This window comes from Teleopsis dalmanni, chromosome X (genome assembly GCF_002237135.1).
Source record: "Teleopsis dalmanni isolate 2A chromosome X, ASM223713v2, whole genome shotgun sequence".
Lineage (NCBI taxonomy): Eukaryota > Metazoa > Arthropoda > Insecta > Diptera > Diopsidae > Teleopsis > Teleopsis dalmanni.
In genome coordinates this window covers 77,590,383-77,612,894 of record NC_051848.1, presented here as the reverse complement: position 1 = coordinate 77,612,894, position 22,512 = coordinate 77,590,383, and the positions used below count along the sequence as shown (strand labels likewise).

At 29.6% G+C, this 22,512-nt stretch overlaps 2 protein-coding genes across 3 annotated transcripts in view; one reads left to right on the top strand and one right to left on the bottom strand.

The window, feature by feature from the left end:
- The first annotated feature begins 2,133 nt into the window (after positions 1–2,133).
- Positions 2,134–22,512, top strand: part of LOC119687722 (dual specificity tyrosine-phosphorylation-regulated kinase 2) — a 101,795-nt gene continuing 81,416 nt past the window's right edge. The window contains exon 1 of one of the 2 annotated variants that reach the window (XM_038102146.1): positions 2,134–2,156. The gene's annotated coding sequence lies outside the window, so the exon portion shown is untranslated. Of the gene's footprint in view, positions 2,157–15,629; positions 15,791–22,512 lie in introns of those variants that run through there. The other variant, XM_038102145.1, reaches the window with a different exon arrangement.
- Positions 8,400–13,073, bottom strand: LOC119687723. The gene is made up of 4 exons (XM_038102148.1): positions 12,950–13,073; positions 10,065–10,253; positions 8,665–8,760; positions 8,400–8,581 (listed from the first exon to the last, which is right to left on the bottom strand). The coding sequence occupies exons 1-4, from the start codon at positions 12,990–12,992 to the stop codon at positions 8,463–8,465; spliced, it is 447 nt and encodes a 148-aa protein (XP_037958076.1). The 5' UTR covers positions 12,993–13,073; the 3' UTR covers positions 8,400–8,462.

Sequence of the window (22,512 nt, the reverse complement as noted above, 5' to 3'; positions counted from 1 at the left end):
CTATTTGTTGTCATTCTGGTTAAAATTTATATGATGGTTTTTTCACTCATCTTCATATAGCCAGTTTAGTTTAAACTAATTTTAGTCATTATGTTTGTTTTAATTTCTTCTTGTATGTCTTCACTGATATATGTAGTTATTGATAGATATTAATAGTTATTGAGTTAGTGCTGATATCTGCTGTTTTTCATACTACGTTTCTACATAACTAGCGCAATATCTAAAGATCTTTTCTTTAATAAATACCTATAATTTGAATTTGGGCATAACGCTTAACAGTCGGTTACCAAGGGCTTATTTGATGAAGAAAATCGTACAGAGTAGAGAGGTTAATTTTTTGTACTGTAAGGGTGTTTGAAAGACATTATATATTTTATTATTATTATTATTAAAATTCTTGACGTGAAATCGAAATTGTATAAATTTCACTTTTAATTGCACAAAGCCCTTTAAAGCTTTGTGAACAAAATCCGAACTAAATCTAGAAAAGAGCTCTTTTATCTGTTCTGGTGACAGAAGGCACTATATAACTTAACAAGACACTATATAATTTGACAAGACACTATATAACTTGACAAGACACTATATAACTTGACAAGACACAATATATTGTCAAGTTATACAGTGTCTTCTGTCACCAGAACGGATAAAGATGCTCTTCTCTTTTAGCAGTGAAATTTTGAACTTTGGTAAAAGTTTGCTAAAGACCTTCATAAAGCATATTCATGTATATTGCTATTCCTTGCTCTCTCTATCTCGCACATACAAATCTGTTCAGCAAAGGCGAGACCAATTTGATTGTTTATCACTTCTCTCGGTACTCGATTTGACTTGGTGGTGTCTGACTAATGGATTGCATGTTTAATTTATCGTGTTGCCATATTAATTTTCTGAATCATTAAAATAATCTTTACACTGCTTTTGGTACATAAAACATGCTCAAATGATATATTTATAAACAGCAAATCAATTAAGTTTATTTACAGAAACGAAAAAAAAAAATAAAAATTAAAAATTAAAATTAAAATCGATTTTAAACTGAATCACTCCAAATGAAGCATACGATGTTAATGTTAATAAGAAAGGAAATAAAATTAAATATAACAAAAAAAAAAAATTAAATGAAAAAAATTAAATAAAAAAAAAATGAAAAAAAAGATATAAAAAAAAATGCAAACTTGTTTTCAAATTTCACCCAATTTCCTTTCAATTTGATTAAATTTTCACATGCAATTTGCACTTGCAACACCAAAAACAGTGCAACAACAAACTACACTGCTTGTGTGCCATGCCAAAGCATGAATTGTAAATTTACTGAAAAAATAATAACAAAAATTGAAAACAATAACAAAATAGAATAAAATTAAATTAATATTATTTATGAAAACGACTGATGAATGCAGTTGCAGATATGATTTAATAGCAACTTCAAAATCATGCCACATCAGATACTCGCTCGCACAACGCAACGAAGTAATTGCAGCAAATAAAACAGCAGTAAGTCTAGCAACAACAACAGCAATTGTTGCACCGAATATGGAGTGCAATCAACTCGTCTTGGTCAACAGCAAAAACAAAAACAGGAAAAAAACATGTATAAATGCATCAACAATTGCTCCAACATCAACCGTCGACGTCCACGTCCACGTTTTTGGCCAGTGACCGTTGACCACATGGCGAACTTTCAATGTGGCAATTTTAAGCGAGCACTATTAATAGTGGAGCAAAACAAAAAGCCATCTTGATTTATATACTAGTACTTGTACTAACATATATCTCTCGAAAATAATAACGAGTTCCAACAGTTGCTAGTACGTTGCTCTGCAGTTGCCGCAATTACCGCTGTTATTAATCTTAGAAAATTAGTGGGTTTTTGCTGGTGCGCACTTCGCAGACTAGTTTCCATCTGCCTTGCTATATTTTTATGCTTCAATTTTGATTAACGAATATTACATATTTATGTATTATGAGTATATAATAAGCTATACAAGCACCATATAATCATCTTATGTATCATATCCAAGAACAGCATTAACTCAATTCCAATTCAAAATGTACTTCATCTTTTGTTAAAACTAATGAATTGTAACTATTTTTTTTGCTTTCAGGTGAGCTTTTATAACCCCGATCCATCCATACATTATTAATTAATCGGGGTAAGTTTTATTTGTTTTAGAAAGTTGAAATGGTCATATAATTAATTACTTTTTATATACGGTCAGTAATTTTATAGCAACTTAAGGTTTAGTAATAATTGAAAACTATACTTTATTTAAGACTTTATAAACTTTTGAATCGAAAATATAAACATTTATAAAAATATTGCAAAAAATCTACAAAAATAATATATTGCTTTATTTTGCAATATTTTATAACCCGAAGAATGAAAATTATTTTTCTATTTTTAATAATAATCGCTTCAACCTCAAAAATAGAAAGTTATTATTTACTCAAATAATTAGGCCAGTACTACTGTACGGATGTGTAACTTACAGCAAAACCTCAAATACTGGTATAAAGCAATTACAGATAGCACAAAATCTAACTTTAAGGAAACTAATTAAGATTCCTTGGTATATTAAACAACAGACATGCATACAGATCTAAGAATCGACTCAGTGAAAAAGTATATCAAGGACAGAGCCCTAAAATTATTCACAAAAGTTGATACGTTGCCTAACCCCGTTAGAAAATAAATAAATGATAATGTTTCTAGTATAGCTAAAGTTTAGTGTGGGGCAGGGATAAGCCCCCTAGCCACAATAGAGTAAAAGTGCGCAATAACACTAACTCAAATCACAACAACAACAACAACATATATGTATATATGAGAAATGTCAAACATAACTGTTATCCATGGCACCATACGTTAAGTTTGAAGTAAGACTCATTTAACAACCACCGAACGTGTAAAAATTTTGATCATTTCTTGCATCAAGCATCAGGAGTGATGAGGATCATTTTTCCTTTAGTGGATATGTGAACAAATGCAATTGTCACATCTGAGACAATTCCAATGAAATATACAAGTAACAGGTTAAAAAAACACTGCGTTCTTAAAAACTCACTATAAGATGTAATATTTGGTCTGGAACTAAAGATTGGACACAAACCTTAAATTCTGATCGCTGCTGTCACATATGTAATTATAATTTTTTTAATTGGAAATATAGATACGCAGTATATATTGTTTCAAAAGGTCCAACTCACACAATGAATTGCCCACAAAGTAAAAAGATTTATAAAGACAGGACTGTCCTTGTGCAATTATGCAAGCAATCCCTGAAATTCTGACGCTTTAAAAATGAACATCCGTCAAATAATAGTCAAAGTATTGCAAGCGGTGTGCCGATAAGTCATGGAAAAAAAGAATGTACTGTACGATATCCCGTATAGGATATATGAATGTTGTATTTCACAACTAATGAAAGGTTCAAACAATATATTGGAATAAAAATTCTATTGTTATCTCAATCATATGCGTATTTTAGTCGAAATTACAAAATGGATAACACTGTATTTACAAATAAAGATATATGTTGAAAATTTGGGGAATATATTTCAGTAAGGTATTTAGCAAAATCTAACCATAAAAAAACGTTTTTTTAATAAAATTCTAATATCTTCAAAACTAGATTCCATGCCACTTCATATATGTTTGTATTTCAATGTGTCTGATTATTATAATTTCTTAACCCTTTTTGGTATAAATAAATGTTATATTAAAGGATAGTTAAATTTTATAAAAATTAAGCTCGGAATCAACTATACATCTCGGTAAATATTGATGACGCACTAAATCCTCCTTTCCCTCCTGCATGATTTTTTTAATTTATTGGACCAAGAACTCATCTCCAAACTTTACGATACCACATTTGTGGTCTTCGTACATTTTTGCGTGGCTCGTCAAACCAAACGCGCCAGTACTACCATAATTGGGTATCAAAATACCCGAACGATCAAACAACTCCAAAAAATTTTTAATTGTAAAAAAATACGTATCTTACAAGACACTGTAGACTCAATTACCACAACGGCCCAGCGAGGGCAAGACGTAGACTTGACTACCTCGGAAGCGGGATCTTAGTCCCAAATAGATATAATTAGGTAAAATTAAGCTCACAGCAACTACGAAATTTATAAATAGCCTGGAATTGTATTAGTTGACCCTTTAGGCGCACAATAGCTCTTTTAGGTCGGGGTGCATTCATAGTCTATTATTTGTGTATTATTAATAATAATAATACATAATAATTATTCGAATATTTGTAGTCAAAAACAATTTAGCTTAACAAAAAATTGTTCAATTTTTTTGACATCTGTCTTTATAAGAATGAAGTATAATATCTGCTTTTTGTTTTTTAACGTCTTCTCATAAATATTATACTTTTGAGCTCAAATCTGCATTCCGTCTGGCAGTAACAGGTTGAAATTCAAAAAATGAGATTTGAAGGGCTAATAAAAAAGTCTTTTATATTAACAGATACGAATTTCGTGGCTACAGCTTACTTCTTACAAGTTAATAGAAAAATATGTATATTTTTTATTGATGTATTCTCAAAATTCTTCACCTTTCCTTTTCCTTTCACCTTAGAAAAAGAAACTTTTCATTTATTTTTTTACAAAACATTTTTTTCTACAGTATATTTTCAAGAAATATTTAAAAAAAAAACCCTCTTTATGACAGGTCTAAGGTAGAAATGTTGATCTATTTATTTATGGCAAACTTGCTAAATCCACAAAATGTATATCACTTAAATTAATAAATTTGTTTCAAAATGTTTATTTATGAACCTTAACCCGTTTTTTCCACTGACTTGAACGTCTAGGCGAGAAGCAGGCTAATTTGCAGCCTCAACACCCGAAAACCTTTGAAAAATTAAAAAAGATCATTGATTGTCGCATAGAATACGTTACGTTGGGACATTAGATCTTACAATATTCATACGTTTTTGATTTCACAACGAAAGAAATTTTTTTTTATTTTTGCCCGGTATACCGGGTTTGCACGGACTAAAAACAATTCCCCTCATTTACCAGACCGTTTCTATCCGGGAACTTTATCGGGAATACTTCAGGATAGGGTCCCTATGTTGGTTTTCCATTAAAAATTTGTTGTTTTTCTTCGTTAGCCTGCGTTCAGGAAAAGTTTTTTCGAAAGAGTTTTATGCCAGAATAGCTAGCATCTTACAAAAGGTCTTCAAGCCGATCTTAAAAAGATCGTGCGAAAGACTTTTAACGATCTTTGCCTTTGCCAAAATTACCCTGTAGATCTTATTATATTCATACGTTTTAATACAAGTTCGTTATTTTTTACAATATATTCTAATATTTAATAAAAATATAATATGCATATAATACCTATAAGATTACTTTAAATAAATAATTATCTCTAGCAAGGCATATTCTCAAATGCCACCAATAACCCATTTTATATCCATATATACATATATTTTATATGCATGTATGTACATTCTCTCAGTAGTCGCACTACATAAACTGATCCATTCATTTATTAAAAAGAAATCTTTTTTTTTTTTGCATTAAATCGCCATAATTTTTGATTTAATTTCCAGTGAATAAAAATTTTTGTTTTTTTAGGAACACACGAAACATTGACTTCCTACACATATTAGCAAACATCTGCAATAATTTTCGACCCAAATCCGTTTCTGTTCTTTACACCACTGACCCATATTTTTGCAAGCAAATGTTTAAATGGTTTTCCAAAAGTATCAAAAAATGCATAAATCACGCGATTTAATTTAAGAAAGCAGCGCGACAAAGACATGTACGGTCGGACACATGTACGGTACGACGAGGGCGCCCATAAAAGTTGGGTTTTATTTATTGCGAAATTGTTAAACTGACAGAAATTGTTGTAATTAATTTTAAGTTTATGAGGACTTAAGAGTAAATCAAAAATTAAAATAAAAGCTAAAATATAACTTAAAACCAGCAATAAAAATAAACTGAATTTTTTGGTACTTTTTAGGTGAATTGGAAAGATGTGCAGTGAAAGCGTGACATCAGGCATTAATATAGGGTTTCATGTTTTATTTAACAAACAAATAGCAAAAAAAAAAAATATTACCATTTATCTATGGTGTGAAGTATGAATTAATATGTGACTTTGCTACATTAGCAGATAGATATAGGCAAATCGCATGTCATCGTTCTGCAAGTTTTAAAACAAATTAAGAACGGAACTACAGATAAATAACCTATATTATTTTTCTATTACCTTCATTAAAGCCTTTTTGTTATTTTTAATCAAGATTATTTTTAATTAAGATGAAGTTGATTAACCTCACAAAGAGCTTTCGTGCTTCCCAACTTAGTTAAGAAGAAATTAAGCAAATTTACTGCAAAACTGTCAAACGCAACATCGCAAAATAAATTTCCCAAAAGGGAAATTATTGAAATTTGACTTATTTGGCATATAAAACAAAATGTAATTAAACAAAAACAAACAAGTCAGGATACTATCTTAAATATTAATTTCAAATTAAATTAATAAAAACTTAAGAACTTCTTAAGAATATTATACACAAAATTTTTTACATATTCTACGTTTTCCATGATCAATTAATTAATGTCTGTTAACAATACAAGACAAAATGTTATCTATTAACAATTAAAATTTAAATAATCCGAACGCCGGATCGACTGTATCCAGTGAATACGTTTTTCACACGACATACTTAAGACTTCTTAAAATTAAATGTTATTTACGTCGACTTAGAGGGAAAAAGTACTAAATCCAATTCACAAACACAAAATAAATAAACAAAAATGTGCTTATAAAATGGGCTTATAGACTGTTAAAAAATTATGAACTTCTTTTATTTGAAGAGAGAACTAAAAAATTATTAATCGAAATTTCGAAAAATGTTAAGAAACAAATATGTAATTGACTTAATTGTGGAGGCAAAAATGGACCCTTTTCTATATATGACGAAGTCATCAACTCCTATTAAGTTGATCTGTTATTCCTGTAACATAAGCTTGACTTATTTAGGAATCTATTAAAAAATATTCTTGTCTTATAAAACGGTCTTACACACGTTTTTCCCTCTTTAAAAAGTCCATATGACAACTGTATGGCGGAAAAAATATTCGAGACCCTGCACCGAGATATTTTAACAAAACCGAGTTTTGAAATAAATATGAATAACTATATCATTTACGCTGACATTATAATCAAACTCTCCACCAATTTTTACTAACATTAAATTACGCCATATGATATCCATGTCCACCGTAATGGTCTTGAGTAAAGTAACAGTCCAATGACCATTACGCATAATTTCGATATCCTCCCACATGAGACGTATACCTTTCTTAAACAGCAAATATCAACATCCGTATCAACATCAAGGATAGATGGTGACTTAATATGTTCATAAAGTATGTAAAAATGTTGAATAGTATTAACACTTCTGATTTCTGTCAGATTTTATGGTTTAGTATCATCATGCTGTACAAACCACAAAGTCCAAGACCAATATAAGAGATCAAACATTCTGGAATAAACTCAGGTACTGGATTAAATCTGAAAATTTAACAATTTCTCCTAAATATTAGTTTAACATTAAATACAATTATAAACAACAACCATAATTTTAATTATTCCAAACTGCATACAGTGGCTCCATCGCATAATGGGACAAGAATTTTCTCGATATATATGTGCTCTAAACTGTAAAAATATGTGCTAAATATACTAAATATACTAAATATTTTTACTTCAATTTTCACTAAACATACTTATCTATCTAAATAATAAAAAAACTGCAAAATTTCTCATATTAATTGTAAATTTGAAGTAACGGATAACGCATAATCGGACGAAACAGCAATTCTAAAAATGCAGAAATGTGACAATGAATATTATTTTCCATATTCTTTGTTATACAGAACGGTCTGTAGACGATTTGGAACTGATTTAACCAAGTTTTGGCACACTTTTGGCTCTATTGAGTACCATACCTTAAGCTATACCATTGTATTAAATTTTTTTTGATACACTCTCCTAGCTAATTCCTCCCAAACATGTTCAAGTACATTAAGGTCTGGGCTTTGTGGTAATGTTTTTACGAAGTTGGGACAGTTATGGATGAACCAAAGCTTTGCTACGGCTGACGTATGCTTGGGATCGTTGTCCTAATTAAAGGTAAAATTTTCCGCGATGTTACAGCTGTGTTCTATTATCTCGGAATTCCCATTTGCAATAACTTAATACTTTACGACATACTGTCACTTTCGTGTATAGTCAAAAGAGCGTACGGGACAAATAACGGCTCATATGTTATAAAGCGTTTTGTCCAAATTTGTCATATTCCATTTCTAATGTCTTTAAAAGCTGAACTTACTTCAGAAAATAAAAAAATTTATAATATACGCACATATATACATCTTTTTAATTGGTAAAACATTGTATAAATATTGAAATTGAATTATTAACAGTTGGTTTCGCTATCCTGCGAAGCACCATCCGGGACTGTGCTACTTAATGCATTAGATTGAGCGTTTTGTTTAAAATTATTGTAAATTATATCAGCCAGTTTCGCACGGCGTTCTGATCACAAAGAAAATATAATGAAATTGAAAATAAGGTAAAATAAACGTATATATGTTAAAAATTATATGTTTTAAATTTACCGTAACGTCCAGTAGTTTTGGCAAACTTGTGCTCCTCGGTGGTATTCATGAAAGGTTTAGACATCTGAGCCGAATATACAATCTCACGTTGAGTATCTACGAAAAATTAAAACAAATTAAGTATTTTATAAATTTATATCATTTAATTTTGTGATTAATAAAGATATGTACTATCAAAACCAATTTTAATTCAACTCGATTAGAGACATAATAGTAAACCGAAAACCTTAAAAACAGGGCGATATATGATAAGAGAGACACCCATGAGATTTTCTTATTACAAATTGTATTAAAAAGAATATCATGGTTCAAATAATTCTTCAGTACTAAATCTTATACCTACGTACGTAGTTTAGAGTTAACATTTTTGCAGCCGCTTCCATATATGGTTCTACTATATTTGAAAGCTCAACTTTAGAAATATATTATCTCAATTTTGATGTTTTAACAAAAAAATGAGAAGTGAAAGAAAGTCTTATATAGTCTCTTATAGTTCTCCTACGTATACCCAGTAAATTACATGCTAGTACATCGATAAAACCATGGTCTTTGGCTGAAAAAACAACAATGGAAATATCATAAAGCAAAATTTGAAATAACCAGTGATATACATACATTTTCTAATTATAGTACTAAGAAAATCCTACGTGTACTTAGTGTAAAAACTGCGTTCAAAAGTAAATAATACTTTAAACATAGATCTTTTAAGTGAGATCATCTATTGCCCAGACGTGGGTAAAGTGTCTTACTAATGTAATGTAAATTTGATTTCATTCGTATGAATAGAAACGAATCTATGCACAATTTAAAAACGATCAGGACTATATAAACAGACCAGATTCCATCAAAAATGATTGTGAATTCATTAAACATCAGCTGAAATCTTTATTGAAATTTATAGAATTCATGGTACTGAGTTCAGTTCTATAATGATAAAAACACAAGTTGTGTTCTAAAGCAAATGAGGTTTTTAAATATAGCAGCATATCTAGTCCTATCAAATCTATTGATAAGGCTATCTATTAGCAATTACTTATGTCAAGAAGTATGGGTTTACTTTTTTGAGGACTTTGGCCAGTTTTAGAACCTTTTTTTAAAGAGCATTTTAACGTTTAGCAAAACTCCAATGTGGTTCTAAACCTTTAAGATGTTTTACATAAAACAGTGAGCTAATAAACCGAAATGAATGCTTGTTGGTATAACCTAACTTAACCTAAGACAGTCTTCGTACAGCTCTGACTTGGTACCATGCGTCTTTAAACTTTTATAGGTTTTTTTTTTCACTTTAAGTGGGAAATATAACATAAAGGTATACAAAAGAAAAAATAAAAAATTAAATCGTTTGGATTTGAGCCGAATGGTGGCGAGATATATTTTATATAAACACTACTATAGCTTACCAGAAGGATCCTTTAGGTCTTTTGCTGAATCTTTATCGATATTGCCATGCTTCATTTCTAATACTCCAAGCTTCATTGATGTGGCCACAGGTGGTGCACTATCAGACACGTGAACTTGGGCATAATTTTCACCACGCATAGTCTTATTTTCTTTAATAGTGATTACTTGAGGTTCCTCAAGAATTTCAACTTTAAATATCGTAAAAAAATAAACAGAAAATATAAATTAGTTGTGAATAAATTTTTTTGTTTTATTTTTTTTTCTTTTGTTGTAATCCTTTTATTATTTTTTTTTTATTTTAATTTTTTTGTTTTGTGCATAAATAGCCTGTTTTTTTTATTATTTAATAAATTCATTATAATAACAACAAACAGTGATGAAAACACAAGTGCAATAACCTGAAAGAGTGAACTACACCAACAACTATTATAAACGTCGTTTAAAAATAGCAACAACAAATAAATTGATTGCTTTTGCTGTCATCATTAGTGCAGCGGCACTCAACGTCAACGTTGCAGCCAGGCGTCGTCAAGTGTTGTTTTTGTCTTCTTTTTTGCTACTTTAACGTTTTCTATTGTATTATTTTGTTAGTGTAAGGTTAACTGAGAAACTGTTCATATTTTCCAATTCGAACTGTATCAGTTTTAATTAAATATTATTTCGTTTTTATAATTCACTTTAATATGCTGCTATTATCTTGTTCTTTTTCCCCTACTGCTACGTACGAATTGATTGTAGGGTCAGTGGGAAATAAAAATAAACAAACAGGCACATATGATGAAGCTATGTATTGATTCATGATCTTGAAAATAATTTTTTTCAATAATAAAAACAAAAAACAAAGTCTGTAACTATCATTTTAATTTTAAGCAAAAAAAAAAAACAGAAAAAAAGAATGAGAAAAAAACTATAACAACGTAGGCAGCAAGTTTATTAGGAAAGGAGAAAAAAATGCTATGTTGGTTGAATTGTCGTTGCAGCTAAAGCCAGTTGTGCAGGTTCGTTTATGGTGAAGTATAGATAGCTAAGGTGAAATATAGCTAAGGTGAAGTTTAAAATTATTTTATTAGCTGATTTTAAACGCAGTTAAGTTTATTATTTTTTGTTTTTGCAACACCATCCATAAGCTGAAGTATGGAGTCATTGGCTTTAATAGTTGCAGACATGTACCACAAAGCAGCGAGTATCGCTTAGGAGCTGGATAAATTGCTAATCTGATATTTGTTTACAGACACAAATACTACATACATACTTATATGTACATATGTATATTATTTTTTTAAATAAATAAAATAGCATAAAATGTATGTGAATCAATTTTTAAACAAATAATTTGTCTTTTTTCAAATTTAATAATTAAGCTTAATAAATTTGTTATAAAAAAAATTTATAGAAATTTTTATTCATGTTTCTTAAAATTGTATTAAGCCATTTCGGACCACTGTGTGGTACACCACACTGCTAATTTTGAATAGTTTTTAATATTCAAAGAATATTTTATATTGTTTAGGTAAAAGGAAAGTGAGAGTAATCTCTCAAAAAAATATTAAACATTTCTCGTCTACTAAAACTTGTTTTACTTTACTATTTACTATAGAAATTTTATCGTAAAATTTAAGTCTGAAATTGCCTGGTACTTAATGGGTTAACAAAATAAATAAAATAAATTGATAATTAACGAGCAATTAAAATTCATTTCAAAAGCAATGCCATTTATAGTGACTTCACGAACACAAAATATATATTATATAAAATATAATATATCGTTCCGAAGCCTCTCGTCAATTTTTACGGTCAAGTGTCGCTCACTATCTGCTGTACTAGCAGGACACCGCGGATTACGACAACCAGAACATATCAAAAAGACTTGTCGATGGTGTTACTCAAATCGTAAACCACCGATGTTACAGATTACGCCCCTTAGCACAAACAATGCAACATCACCAAGTCGTCAAATTTTAAAATGAGATTAGCCAAAACCGTGTCAGAGTTAAACGTTTAAATCTTACTTCAATTATTAGTTTTACTCTATACACATGATAGCCGCGCAATCTTCTAATATTTCTGGAATCACCCTTTACCACAGGGAAACACGTTTAATCCTAAAACAGTATCTTCGTCGTTGAGTAGCATAAGCGCGTCTGAAAGGAAGGTTCAGGTTCATTACAAATCCAACCAGTATTGTAAATTGCGACAGACATTCTGCACAAAAATTAAATTTTTAAAACCAGATGCAATTTTTTTTTTAATGATATAATGTAAACAAAGAAGCGCAATAACAAAAGCAAAAAAAAAAAAAAAATAAAAGAATGCCTAGTCATGACATTGAAAAACATAACAGAAGGGCGTTAAAGTTAAATAAATTTTGCTTACGCTGTCTTGACATTTAATCTAGTTTTCGTTAAATTTTGGATTGCCAAAAATATTTTTAATTCTTTAATCCAAAACCTCTGATATCACAACGGGTCCATACCTTTAGTTAAGTGAGCTTCAAAATGCTTAGACTCCACCCTAACCTAACCTCAACCGAAAACAAAAAATACTTTTCTTTGTAAAGCGCAATAGTAAAAATTCATAATCTATACATGTGTATAAACATGTATATATGTATACTTGTATTTTAATCCTAACCTAATATGCAATAGATATTTATAGATATATTAAATGTTTGATTTTGTTGTACTCTAAGGTGACCAACGAATAATGAAATATATTATGGGAAAATTCGACATTCTTCAACATAAATCCAATACAACCATTGGAAGAAAAATTGAATAGAATTATTTTTAACTATTATGCTTAAATATTGTTTTATGTAAAAATATATTAGTTTTAATAGAAAAAACTGTAAATTTATTATATTATATTATATTCTATAAATTACTTCGGATCTTTTCCATTTCAGCTTTACTTAAAAAATCACTCATCTTTGATTTCACAATTACTTTCACAATTCACTTTACTATTTACACAATACTAGATAAAACCAACGATCAACTTCCTTCCAAGGCGAATTTATTAGAAAGAAATTCGAAAACCAATTGAACTTACTATTAACTTCTGACATCCAGCATTAAGTACAGGCTGTCCTTTTTATACTCATAAACATAATAGTTAAAAGTTGAGACAACAAAAACTGCCTAAAGGTTCTTAGCTTTGCCTTTGTTTTTTTTTCGCCTTTGTTGGCAAAAAGTAGTAGGAGTAAATAGGAGGAATATATGAAGTGTCAAATTCTGACATACATATATCAATGCCCGGCAAGAAATAAATTTGTCCGGAAATGTAATATATGAAAAATGGTGTGCTATAATCATAATCACACATTAAATATATAATTATAAAATAAAACATTATACATACATACATATATAATAGTAAATATTAATTTATTACTAACTAAATGTGAAGCACCTGTTCTACTACTGTACACACGCGTTGGTGTATGTACAAGTGTGTTATATTTAAACAAACCCTGCATAAAACCGATTTAGTACGAATAGTATTCCAGAGACGAATATTAATGTAATTAAAACTGTCCTAAGGTCTCTTCCACTGCTATATTAATGGTTCCATTTAAACGTCTACTTATTAGAGGTGACAAGTTGATGCTACAAATTCGTCGAGTAATTTGGATTGATTATACTACTTATGAATTTATTTGAAGATTTCAATATTAACTAGAACAAATACTAGTTTTAATGGTCCTCTGAGCCAGAAGATAACAACGGTTTGCGCTATTGCTGTTTATATATTTGGCATCCGAATTAAAACGATTTTACTTATTCGATAAATTGACAATAGTGCTGCCCAGCAAGGAGTTAAAAGGGTTTCATAATTGCTTAATTGCTTTTGTAGGTGTTGTTCTTTTCTATACATGTTATCATTGTTTATTCGCAGTTGAACACATGACAATAGGGTAACTCAATACCCAATATATATTTAATAACAACTGTCAACTATTATACGATGCTTTTTATAAGCCGAACATGAACTACTTCAATTCATCATAACTGCTGATTACTTGTTTCAACGGAAGTCTAAAAACGCACTGTAATACAAATGTTAATTATGGACAATCAGGTGATAAAATATGCAAATATGCGATATACAATAAAAACTATGCATTAGTTCTGTGATCAAAAGTATATAAACCACTTTTATTAATAATTTAATAGATTATTTATTATGTAATCAAATAAACAAAAAAGAACTGCGTTTTTCCAATTTTAAATACTTTTTTATATACAATGTATTTTATAATAGTATGTATGGAATATTTATAACTTATGTAGAAAGTTAGAACTCATCAGCTGTTTTGAATATTACTTGAATTTAACTGCTACAAATTCAACTGGTAGTTGAAGTATCTTTGAGCTGTAAGAAATGACAGTTCATTTCATAAATTTTATTTTCTTAATTGTTTTTTTTTTTTTTGTACGAGTATACCAAATATTAAAATTCAAGTACCTTTTTAATTGATATTAGATCTGTTCCACGAGTTAAAAGTGCGTTCCACCAGCAAATTTTCGTGTAAATTTTACTTGTGGTTTACTTGAGTTTTACGACGAGTAGCTCGTGGAACAGACCTAATATTATAAGTATACATTCATACATACATGCATAAATATGTATATAGAAACAGACCTGCAATGTATTCCGATTCACTTTAATGGACTTTTTAATACCTTTGATTGTTTGTTGTTTAACAATTACTTGAGACAAGAAATACAATATACATATAAAAACTTTATACATATTATAACTTTATTTATAAGAATTAATTTATTATACATATGTTCTCTTCTTAAAACTTCTTTTTATATTCAAACTATAAATGTAGTATGGTAGAATGATATATGCGACAACAACAATTCGATTTAATCACAGTCATTAACTTGTGTTTAAATGTTTTAATTTAAGTTTTTTCTCTTAAAATATTAAAAATTACATATATAATATATGTACATATACTGTAATATACATATATAGTGTCTTATTTGCTCTTTAAACTTTTAAAAAAACAGTTTTATTTTGATTTTTAACACAATCCACAAGTACTAATATATTTAATTAATAATTTTAAAAGTATAATTTTACTAATGTTCTTTTCGTTTTTATTTTAAAACCTTTTGTTTGACATAAAGGAGCATATAGTGTTTAATATCGTAATTGATAATTCTTGAATTACTCACATGAGTAAAAATTAATCAAAGTAATTACAATAACTTAACTATATTCAATTAATATTTGTATAAATTTGGCAACAATGTAAAGTTGCCGAATTGCATTCCCTTTCACGGTCCAATTCTGATTAAATGTCAATTTGTTTTTGATCTATATTCGAATTGGGAAAAATCCCAACAAATACAATCTAAGCGGAGTATGAAGCAGAAAGAGAAATGTAAACAAACGCATGACAACAACAATTTATCCTTTCTACATACAATATTTGTGGTTCTTTTTGAATTTTGTGGTTTATTTTCGTTTCTTTCTTTTGCTTGTTGATTATATGCTATTTTGTTTTTGCATTTGCTGCTTTGTTACTTCTTTTGCGTGATGTAGTTTTGCATTATTTAGTGAAGCGTGTACGGAGTATGGTGTTGCTGTACTTAGAGTGTTAATTTTGAATTTGATGTGATGAAATTAAGATTTTAACAAAAATTTATAATTATTTAAAATAAGTGAATAGAATATATGTGGGATTTCTGTTAAATAAGTTTGAAACGTAAGTTTAAAATTTATATTAAGAATTAAACACAATAATTTAAGTGCGTCGTTTTTTTCATACATCATTATTTATTTGTTGTTGTCGTGCGTTGAAGTGTCAACACAATTGGAGTACTTGCATTTGTGTATGTATGTGTGTTTCAGAGTGAGTACGTGTTTCTGCATAATTTCTGCAAGAGGCCTTACGTGGACTGCCGTTTTCACTTTTTTTTTGATTTAATGTCCATTACACAGTTTTCTTATGTTTTTTGTTTTCTTTAAAAAATGCGTGAATTTCTACTAAAACAAGCTTAAAAAATATTAAAATTAAATCTATCATCATAAAAAAATATTATAATTATGATTATAATAAATAGTGTTTAAAACCAGAGAAAAATTATAAGGAAAGAATCATTCATCAGTAAAAAGTAAAAAATTCCTTGAGTAATGTTCTTATCGCAACCTCACTGTAAAATTTATAGTCTCATTGTACCCTACATACATAATGCTAAAGTTGACATTAAGTGTGTTAACTTACTGTTCAGTTGATGTTTTGTTGTTGTAACCCGCATGGACGGCACTTGATCTTCAAATGCGATAAATAGTTCCGGGACGTAGGCTTGACCGTTCTTGAAGTTTGGTCAGGTTATGTAGATAATATATGCATGGTTAATACCATCGATTGTTTAAAATGTGTTTACAGCAGATATAAATCTTCTAAAATTTTTGATTTAGTCACATATATTATTACATTATTTTATTTGTTGTTGTTGCAAAATGCTCTATAATTGCATATACATAGGTACTTTGTCTATACGTAGATTTAAAAAAAAAATTTTCGAACATATATCAGCAGTGTTCCCTATTGTGAGTTAATATCATTCATTTGGAGAGATTCGTTTAGAGAATACATGCATCCGAGAATCCTGACCTACAATTTTGTCCTAACATAGAAAGAGTAAATAAATGATTTTTTTGAAAGCCCTATTTAATCATCTCTTAAAATGAAGCCATATGTATGCATTTTTATGATTTCATTTGATTTTACTTATAACTATATTTCATATATTAAAGCAGAATCGCGTGAAATATCCTGCTAATGAAACTAAGTTTCTTGTTGTTGTCAAGTAGATAACAGGAGAGAGTTCCGGGTGTAAGATCGGAAATCACTTGTTGAGTTCAACAATGAAGTGCCGTTTAGCACTCTCAAAAATGCTACAACATCAACAAAAGAATTACAGAAATATATACCTATATACATGCGTAAGGATGTGGTAAGGTGATGGTAGTGCGAGAGGATGTTGTTTAGGAGTAAAAGTGGATTGTCTATAGATGGGATTTAAATTGAAGTCAAACTGGGTAAAGGTGAAGAAAGAGAGCCTCTTCAATGGGGGTGGAAACAGAGTTCATTCGTTTTTTTTTTTTTCTTCACTTTAAAAAATGATGAAATTTTCAGAAATAGTTAATATTCGTATGGATCGACTTCATGTTTTTATTATTACTACCGACTGACTCCACTTCATTATGAGAATTTGTGGAAATAAATTGTAATGCATTTTTCTCTTCAATCCAAAATACTGAATATTTAAAGGAAAGATTTTCAATTTGTGAATAAAACTGCTAAAATTACAAAAAGATAAGTAAATGAATTTGAATTATTTTTAGTGTCGAGTAGTTTTGGAATACAAACCTTAAGATATATAATCACTGGGTAGTGCTATGTAAAAGTTCACTAGTTTTTTGCTGCTTGCGTTTATTTTCAACGGTGTGTCATAGGATCACACGAAAAAAATGAAAGTATTAGTTTATATTAAGTCGACTAGGCTGGTTGTAAGTTACTCATAGATCTATTGATCCTTAGAGGTACCAGATGTACATAGAAATACATTGAACATCATGCAAGTTTTCACCGTTTTTAGGAAATGGTAAGAGTACTTGAAGTTCCATTTATGTAGTTTTTCAACTTTCCAAATTATACATTACAAGAACATTAGATTCAAAATTTTCTTCGTTCTAAGTGTCTTACACATATTATCGTTGATGATTTTTATATTATAGCCGTGTGTCGCTTATGGATTTTCTCATAACTATTATAGCTCTTTCGTGACTGCATTAGCACAAATTAAGCATAGTTTCTTTCGTTTGATATACGCATGAGTTTTGCTTAAGGCTATTATCATTTCTCTATATCTTTGTCAATATTATTTTGTAGATTTAATAGAGTTTTTTTTCTTTTTGTTGCCATACCAGATTTATAACGCTTTTAACAATTTAAATATTGTTTTGTTTACTTCAAATAATTTATATATATAATATATAGTCATATATATACATATATCATTTATAAAAATAAATATTTATATCAATCTACCTATATGATTGCAAGTCTGACAGTCTGTCCTAATGAAAGACGAAGTCATTTGGGTCCTAAGGAAATGGCTCGCTTAGAAATGGAAATTAAAATTTATATTTTATGTAAATCAATTTAGTTTACTTAAGTTAATTTAATTAATTCATTGAATTATATTAATTATTGTAATGTTAATAATCTAATTCATTGTAATTAAATTGTTTTATTATAGCTGTACATTTCCTTTTATGTGGCTCACATTAAAAATCACAACCACACGTCCTACATGTGTAATAATTATTTATTCAATCATTAATTACTTAATTAGTTAATCATATCTTTAAAATATTCTGTGGCTGCATCTCTTCCACTGCCGGCAAAGTTTCAAATATTCCTACTCGTATTCATTTATAATAATTATTTAACTGTCACAACACACATCAAAACATCAACAAAAATAAGCTGCTGTTATTTATGTTGCATGCAACATGTCCAATTAAAAAAAATGTATCTACTCTTTGCTTGAGACGCTCATTCAATAGTAAAACCACAACCGCATTTAGCCATTATGGGCATTATATGGGCATTATAGGCACTTGCACTGTAAAAATCGGCTTCAATTACCCATTGCAAATGGCAAAAATGAAGTGAAGTGAAGTGCTGAAATGGAGTTTTTCCTCTGCTCGAACTGAATCTACAGTTGAACGCGTTTCTGCACAGACACCATTCAACTGTGATAATGAACACAATCGTTTTGTGGTATTTTTTACGATACTCGCTTGTCTCTCCATTTTATTACTACATGTATCTATGTAAATGTATATATTGTATATATTTATCCTACATACTACATTGCTTCATCTTAATATAAAAATAACTAAAGCAATTATGTATTTTTTTTCTCTGTTTTATTTGTCTAATAAAATAAAGACGACACTGGGTGAACTGAGCAGGGAAGAATCAAATCGTGAGACTATGTCTGGTTGAATCACACAGCTGTTTTTATTAAGTAGGAATATCTACGTTTCAAGACTCATATGATCTGTTGTGTGAACCACAGTTATCTTTCGATCCTTAAGTTTTTAATGAACGTGAGAGCAGCTAAGCAGGTTTCATTATCTTCCGTATATTGTATAGGGTAAAGAGACTTTCCCTAGGATGGTATGGGGTGCTGTTATTCAGTCTTGAGCGTTAACAGAGAATTCGTTTTACGGAATCGACAAATGTTATAATTCTATATAAGCAGCATTTTATTGATATGTTATCTTAGCCTGTAGAGATCTGCTAAAAATTCAGTTTTAATTTTAATATGTGTTCTGTTGATTACAAGGTGTCTACTTTGAGCTTGTATCAGTGGAATGATCCTATTTTGCTGTACAGCCCACATTGAGTTGTCATCTGCATCTGCATCTGCATTGTCTTTACTTATCTTTATATATTTTGCAACCATACACCACTTTCTCACATAAATATCTGCTGAATGACTGTCAATATCTATCCACCTTAGTCGTGGTCTTACTTTACTATAATATAAATAGCTCGTGATTCGCAATATATCTTGTGATGGTTGAACATTACTTTTTCTAATTGCGTGCCCTGTACGTCTCGTCAATGAAAACTACATTAAGTGGATGTGGATTTCAAGAGTGGATTTTGTTCTTTAACACTAACTAAAATATGTGAAACTTTGGATTACATTGTGTTTGTTATTTACGCGGGACATTAGTCTTTTGATTTGAATTGTAGTTCCAATATTCACTTTTTAGACAAACTTCTTAAATCATTATGGCATTGGCATAAGCTATATATTCCTACAAGCAATTTTCTTTCAAAGCCAATCAATATTCTAATGCTCTTTATTCTGTAGAGTACACATCTTGCTGGCATACGTTTGGATCAAAAATGTTAGTGTTCATCCACTGGTACTGTTAGAGTACGTAGGATTTTCCACTATGTCTTCATTCACTAGAGTATGAAAGCGTTCAGGTACATTTAATCGGCATTGAGCTTTTGATTAAGCAAGACTATATAAAGAGAAATATGTATATTGCATATGATTAATGATATGTTAGAATATTGGGTTAAAAAATGTATCTGGATTTTTTTAGTCAAAATTAAAAGCTGTTTTGAATTAAAGAAAAAATAATTTTTTTTTATTGATATTGCTTATCTTTTCAGTCTATATGTTGTTGTTGTTGTGGTTTGAATTAGTGCTATTGCGCACTTTTACTCTTTTGTGGGTTATCCTCCCCTATAATTATTATCATTTATTTATCTTTTAACTGATGACGGACCGTAGAAGAGCATATCTTCCTGTGCGTCCTGAGGTGGACTTAAGGTTTGTTAGGGCGGGGTTGGGCAACGTATCGACTTTTGTAAATAATTTTAGGGCTCTGTCCTTGATACATTTTTTCACTGAGTCTACTATATTAAAACCAAGAAATCAAAGTATTCTATTTGATTAGATACACCTTGTATATGTGATGATTTTGATTCCTAAATACCTAGATGCTATATTTCTCAAGATCGCGAAGCAGTTTTGCTTGTCGTTGCTTTATTGACAACATTTAGCAATTTTACGTCATTAAATCTGTACGCCTCTAGGCTTTCCAGTTACTAAATTGTTAAAGCATAAGGGCTAGCATATCATATACGAGTACATATGTGGTAGGCTATGTGTGTGTTTAGGCATTTATAAGTACTTTTAAGTGTTGATTTTTTGCTTTGCTTACTTAAGTGAAGCTAAACAGTTTCAATTGACATTTGATTGACACTTCTGCCGTAGTATTTTTTCGGCTTTCTTCCCTAGTGATTTTGCCTCTTCTCTTGATCGGATGTCAACGTAAAATAGACATTTTGACAATTAAGTGCAATTAGTACGTCTGATTTTATTTATCTTAATTGCTATGTTTTCGTTGTTGGAAAATTTATTTGGTATTTAAATTTAATGGAAAGTTCCAAGCTTGAAAAAAAACTGAAGATCACAAATTTTGTAGATTCTTATTTTTTCATTCTTGTTTTGTAATTCGAAATTTGGGTCAGCTGCGTGCGATTGCTGCCGTTTCAACTTGACATTTCAACATCTATTCTATGAGAACATTCGAAGATGGTAACAAAAATATATCATACTCAAGTGGTGCTTAAAAAAATTTTAATTCATAGAAAAATTAAATTAAAATTTTTTGCTTCTAGCTTTATTTATCTTTTTAAATATACATATGATTGTTTACACAAGTATCTAGATAGCTTCTGTGAGTGTGGGTTTTAATATTTATATTACTCAACTAATAGAATCTTTATTTTGAATTTACTTTACCAATTGCTAACATTGCAAAATTATTTTTCTTATAAGCAATAATGTGATAGTAAAAAAAAGCTTTGGAAAAATAAAAAGTATAATTTTTGATTTTTGTATGTCAAATAACGATTGCATGTATTTACTCTAGTAATCTGTTTCATACTGAGTTAGAATAGAATTAAACAGGGTATCAGCTCCCAACTGAGCGGAGCACCGCGACTATAGTTGATCTTTTGTGCTACTTCATACCTTCATACACACAAAATGTTCCAAAGCAATTAGAGGGTTGCCCACTTTTTATAGCATGATCGTCTATTAGCTAAAGACCTTTCTAAACTGTCGTAAGCTTTGGAATATGTCGTAATTTCTGGTTAGAAAGTCTGCCAATTCATTTGGTCAACACTTGTATGAGATTTATTCCTTCGATTAACGTGCTTGAAAGATTGTAGTTTCATCATGTTAACTTAGCTTTTTTGCATCCTACCATATATATATACCTATACACATTTAACTTCTAGGAGGATCATAGGACCGGAAAATACTTATAACTTATTTATATTCAATTTTCAGTGTCTAACGAAATCCGGAAGAGTAAAAGACACAACAAAGAACAACTGATTGTGTAAAAATAACCAGATAACCCACGTAAAAGCCTATTCTCAGAGATTATTTTTAATTTTGTAACCACATAACCTGATAACCAGTGCTCCGTGAACACTAAGTAATTTTGAAATTATGTACTTCATGCTAAGAGACCTCAGTTAAGTTTTACACTATTTAACTTTAATTTTGTGTTTTGATTACACAGGGCAAGTAATGGAGTTTTACACTCATACAGGTGCAAAATATCCTGCTTTTATAAGATTATTATTGAAATGCCGTGGCCAGCCTTTTTAATAATAAAATAGATTAAAAATAGATTTCGACGTGATGAAATCTTGCAAGATGAACATAACTCTATTTATTGTCTTAAACTAAATAGATTTCTGTGCCTACTTTAGATTGATTACAGTTTTGGACTACTCAAGTAGTCATGGTAATCCAAATGACCTATGCTGAATCATTTTTCACATTCGTATTTCAATAGAAAGAT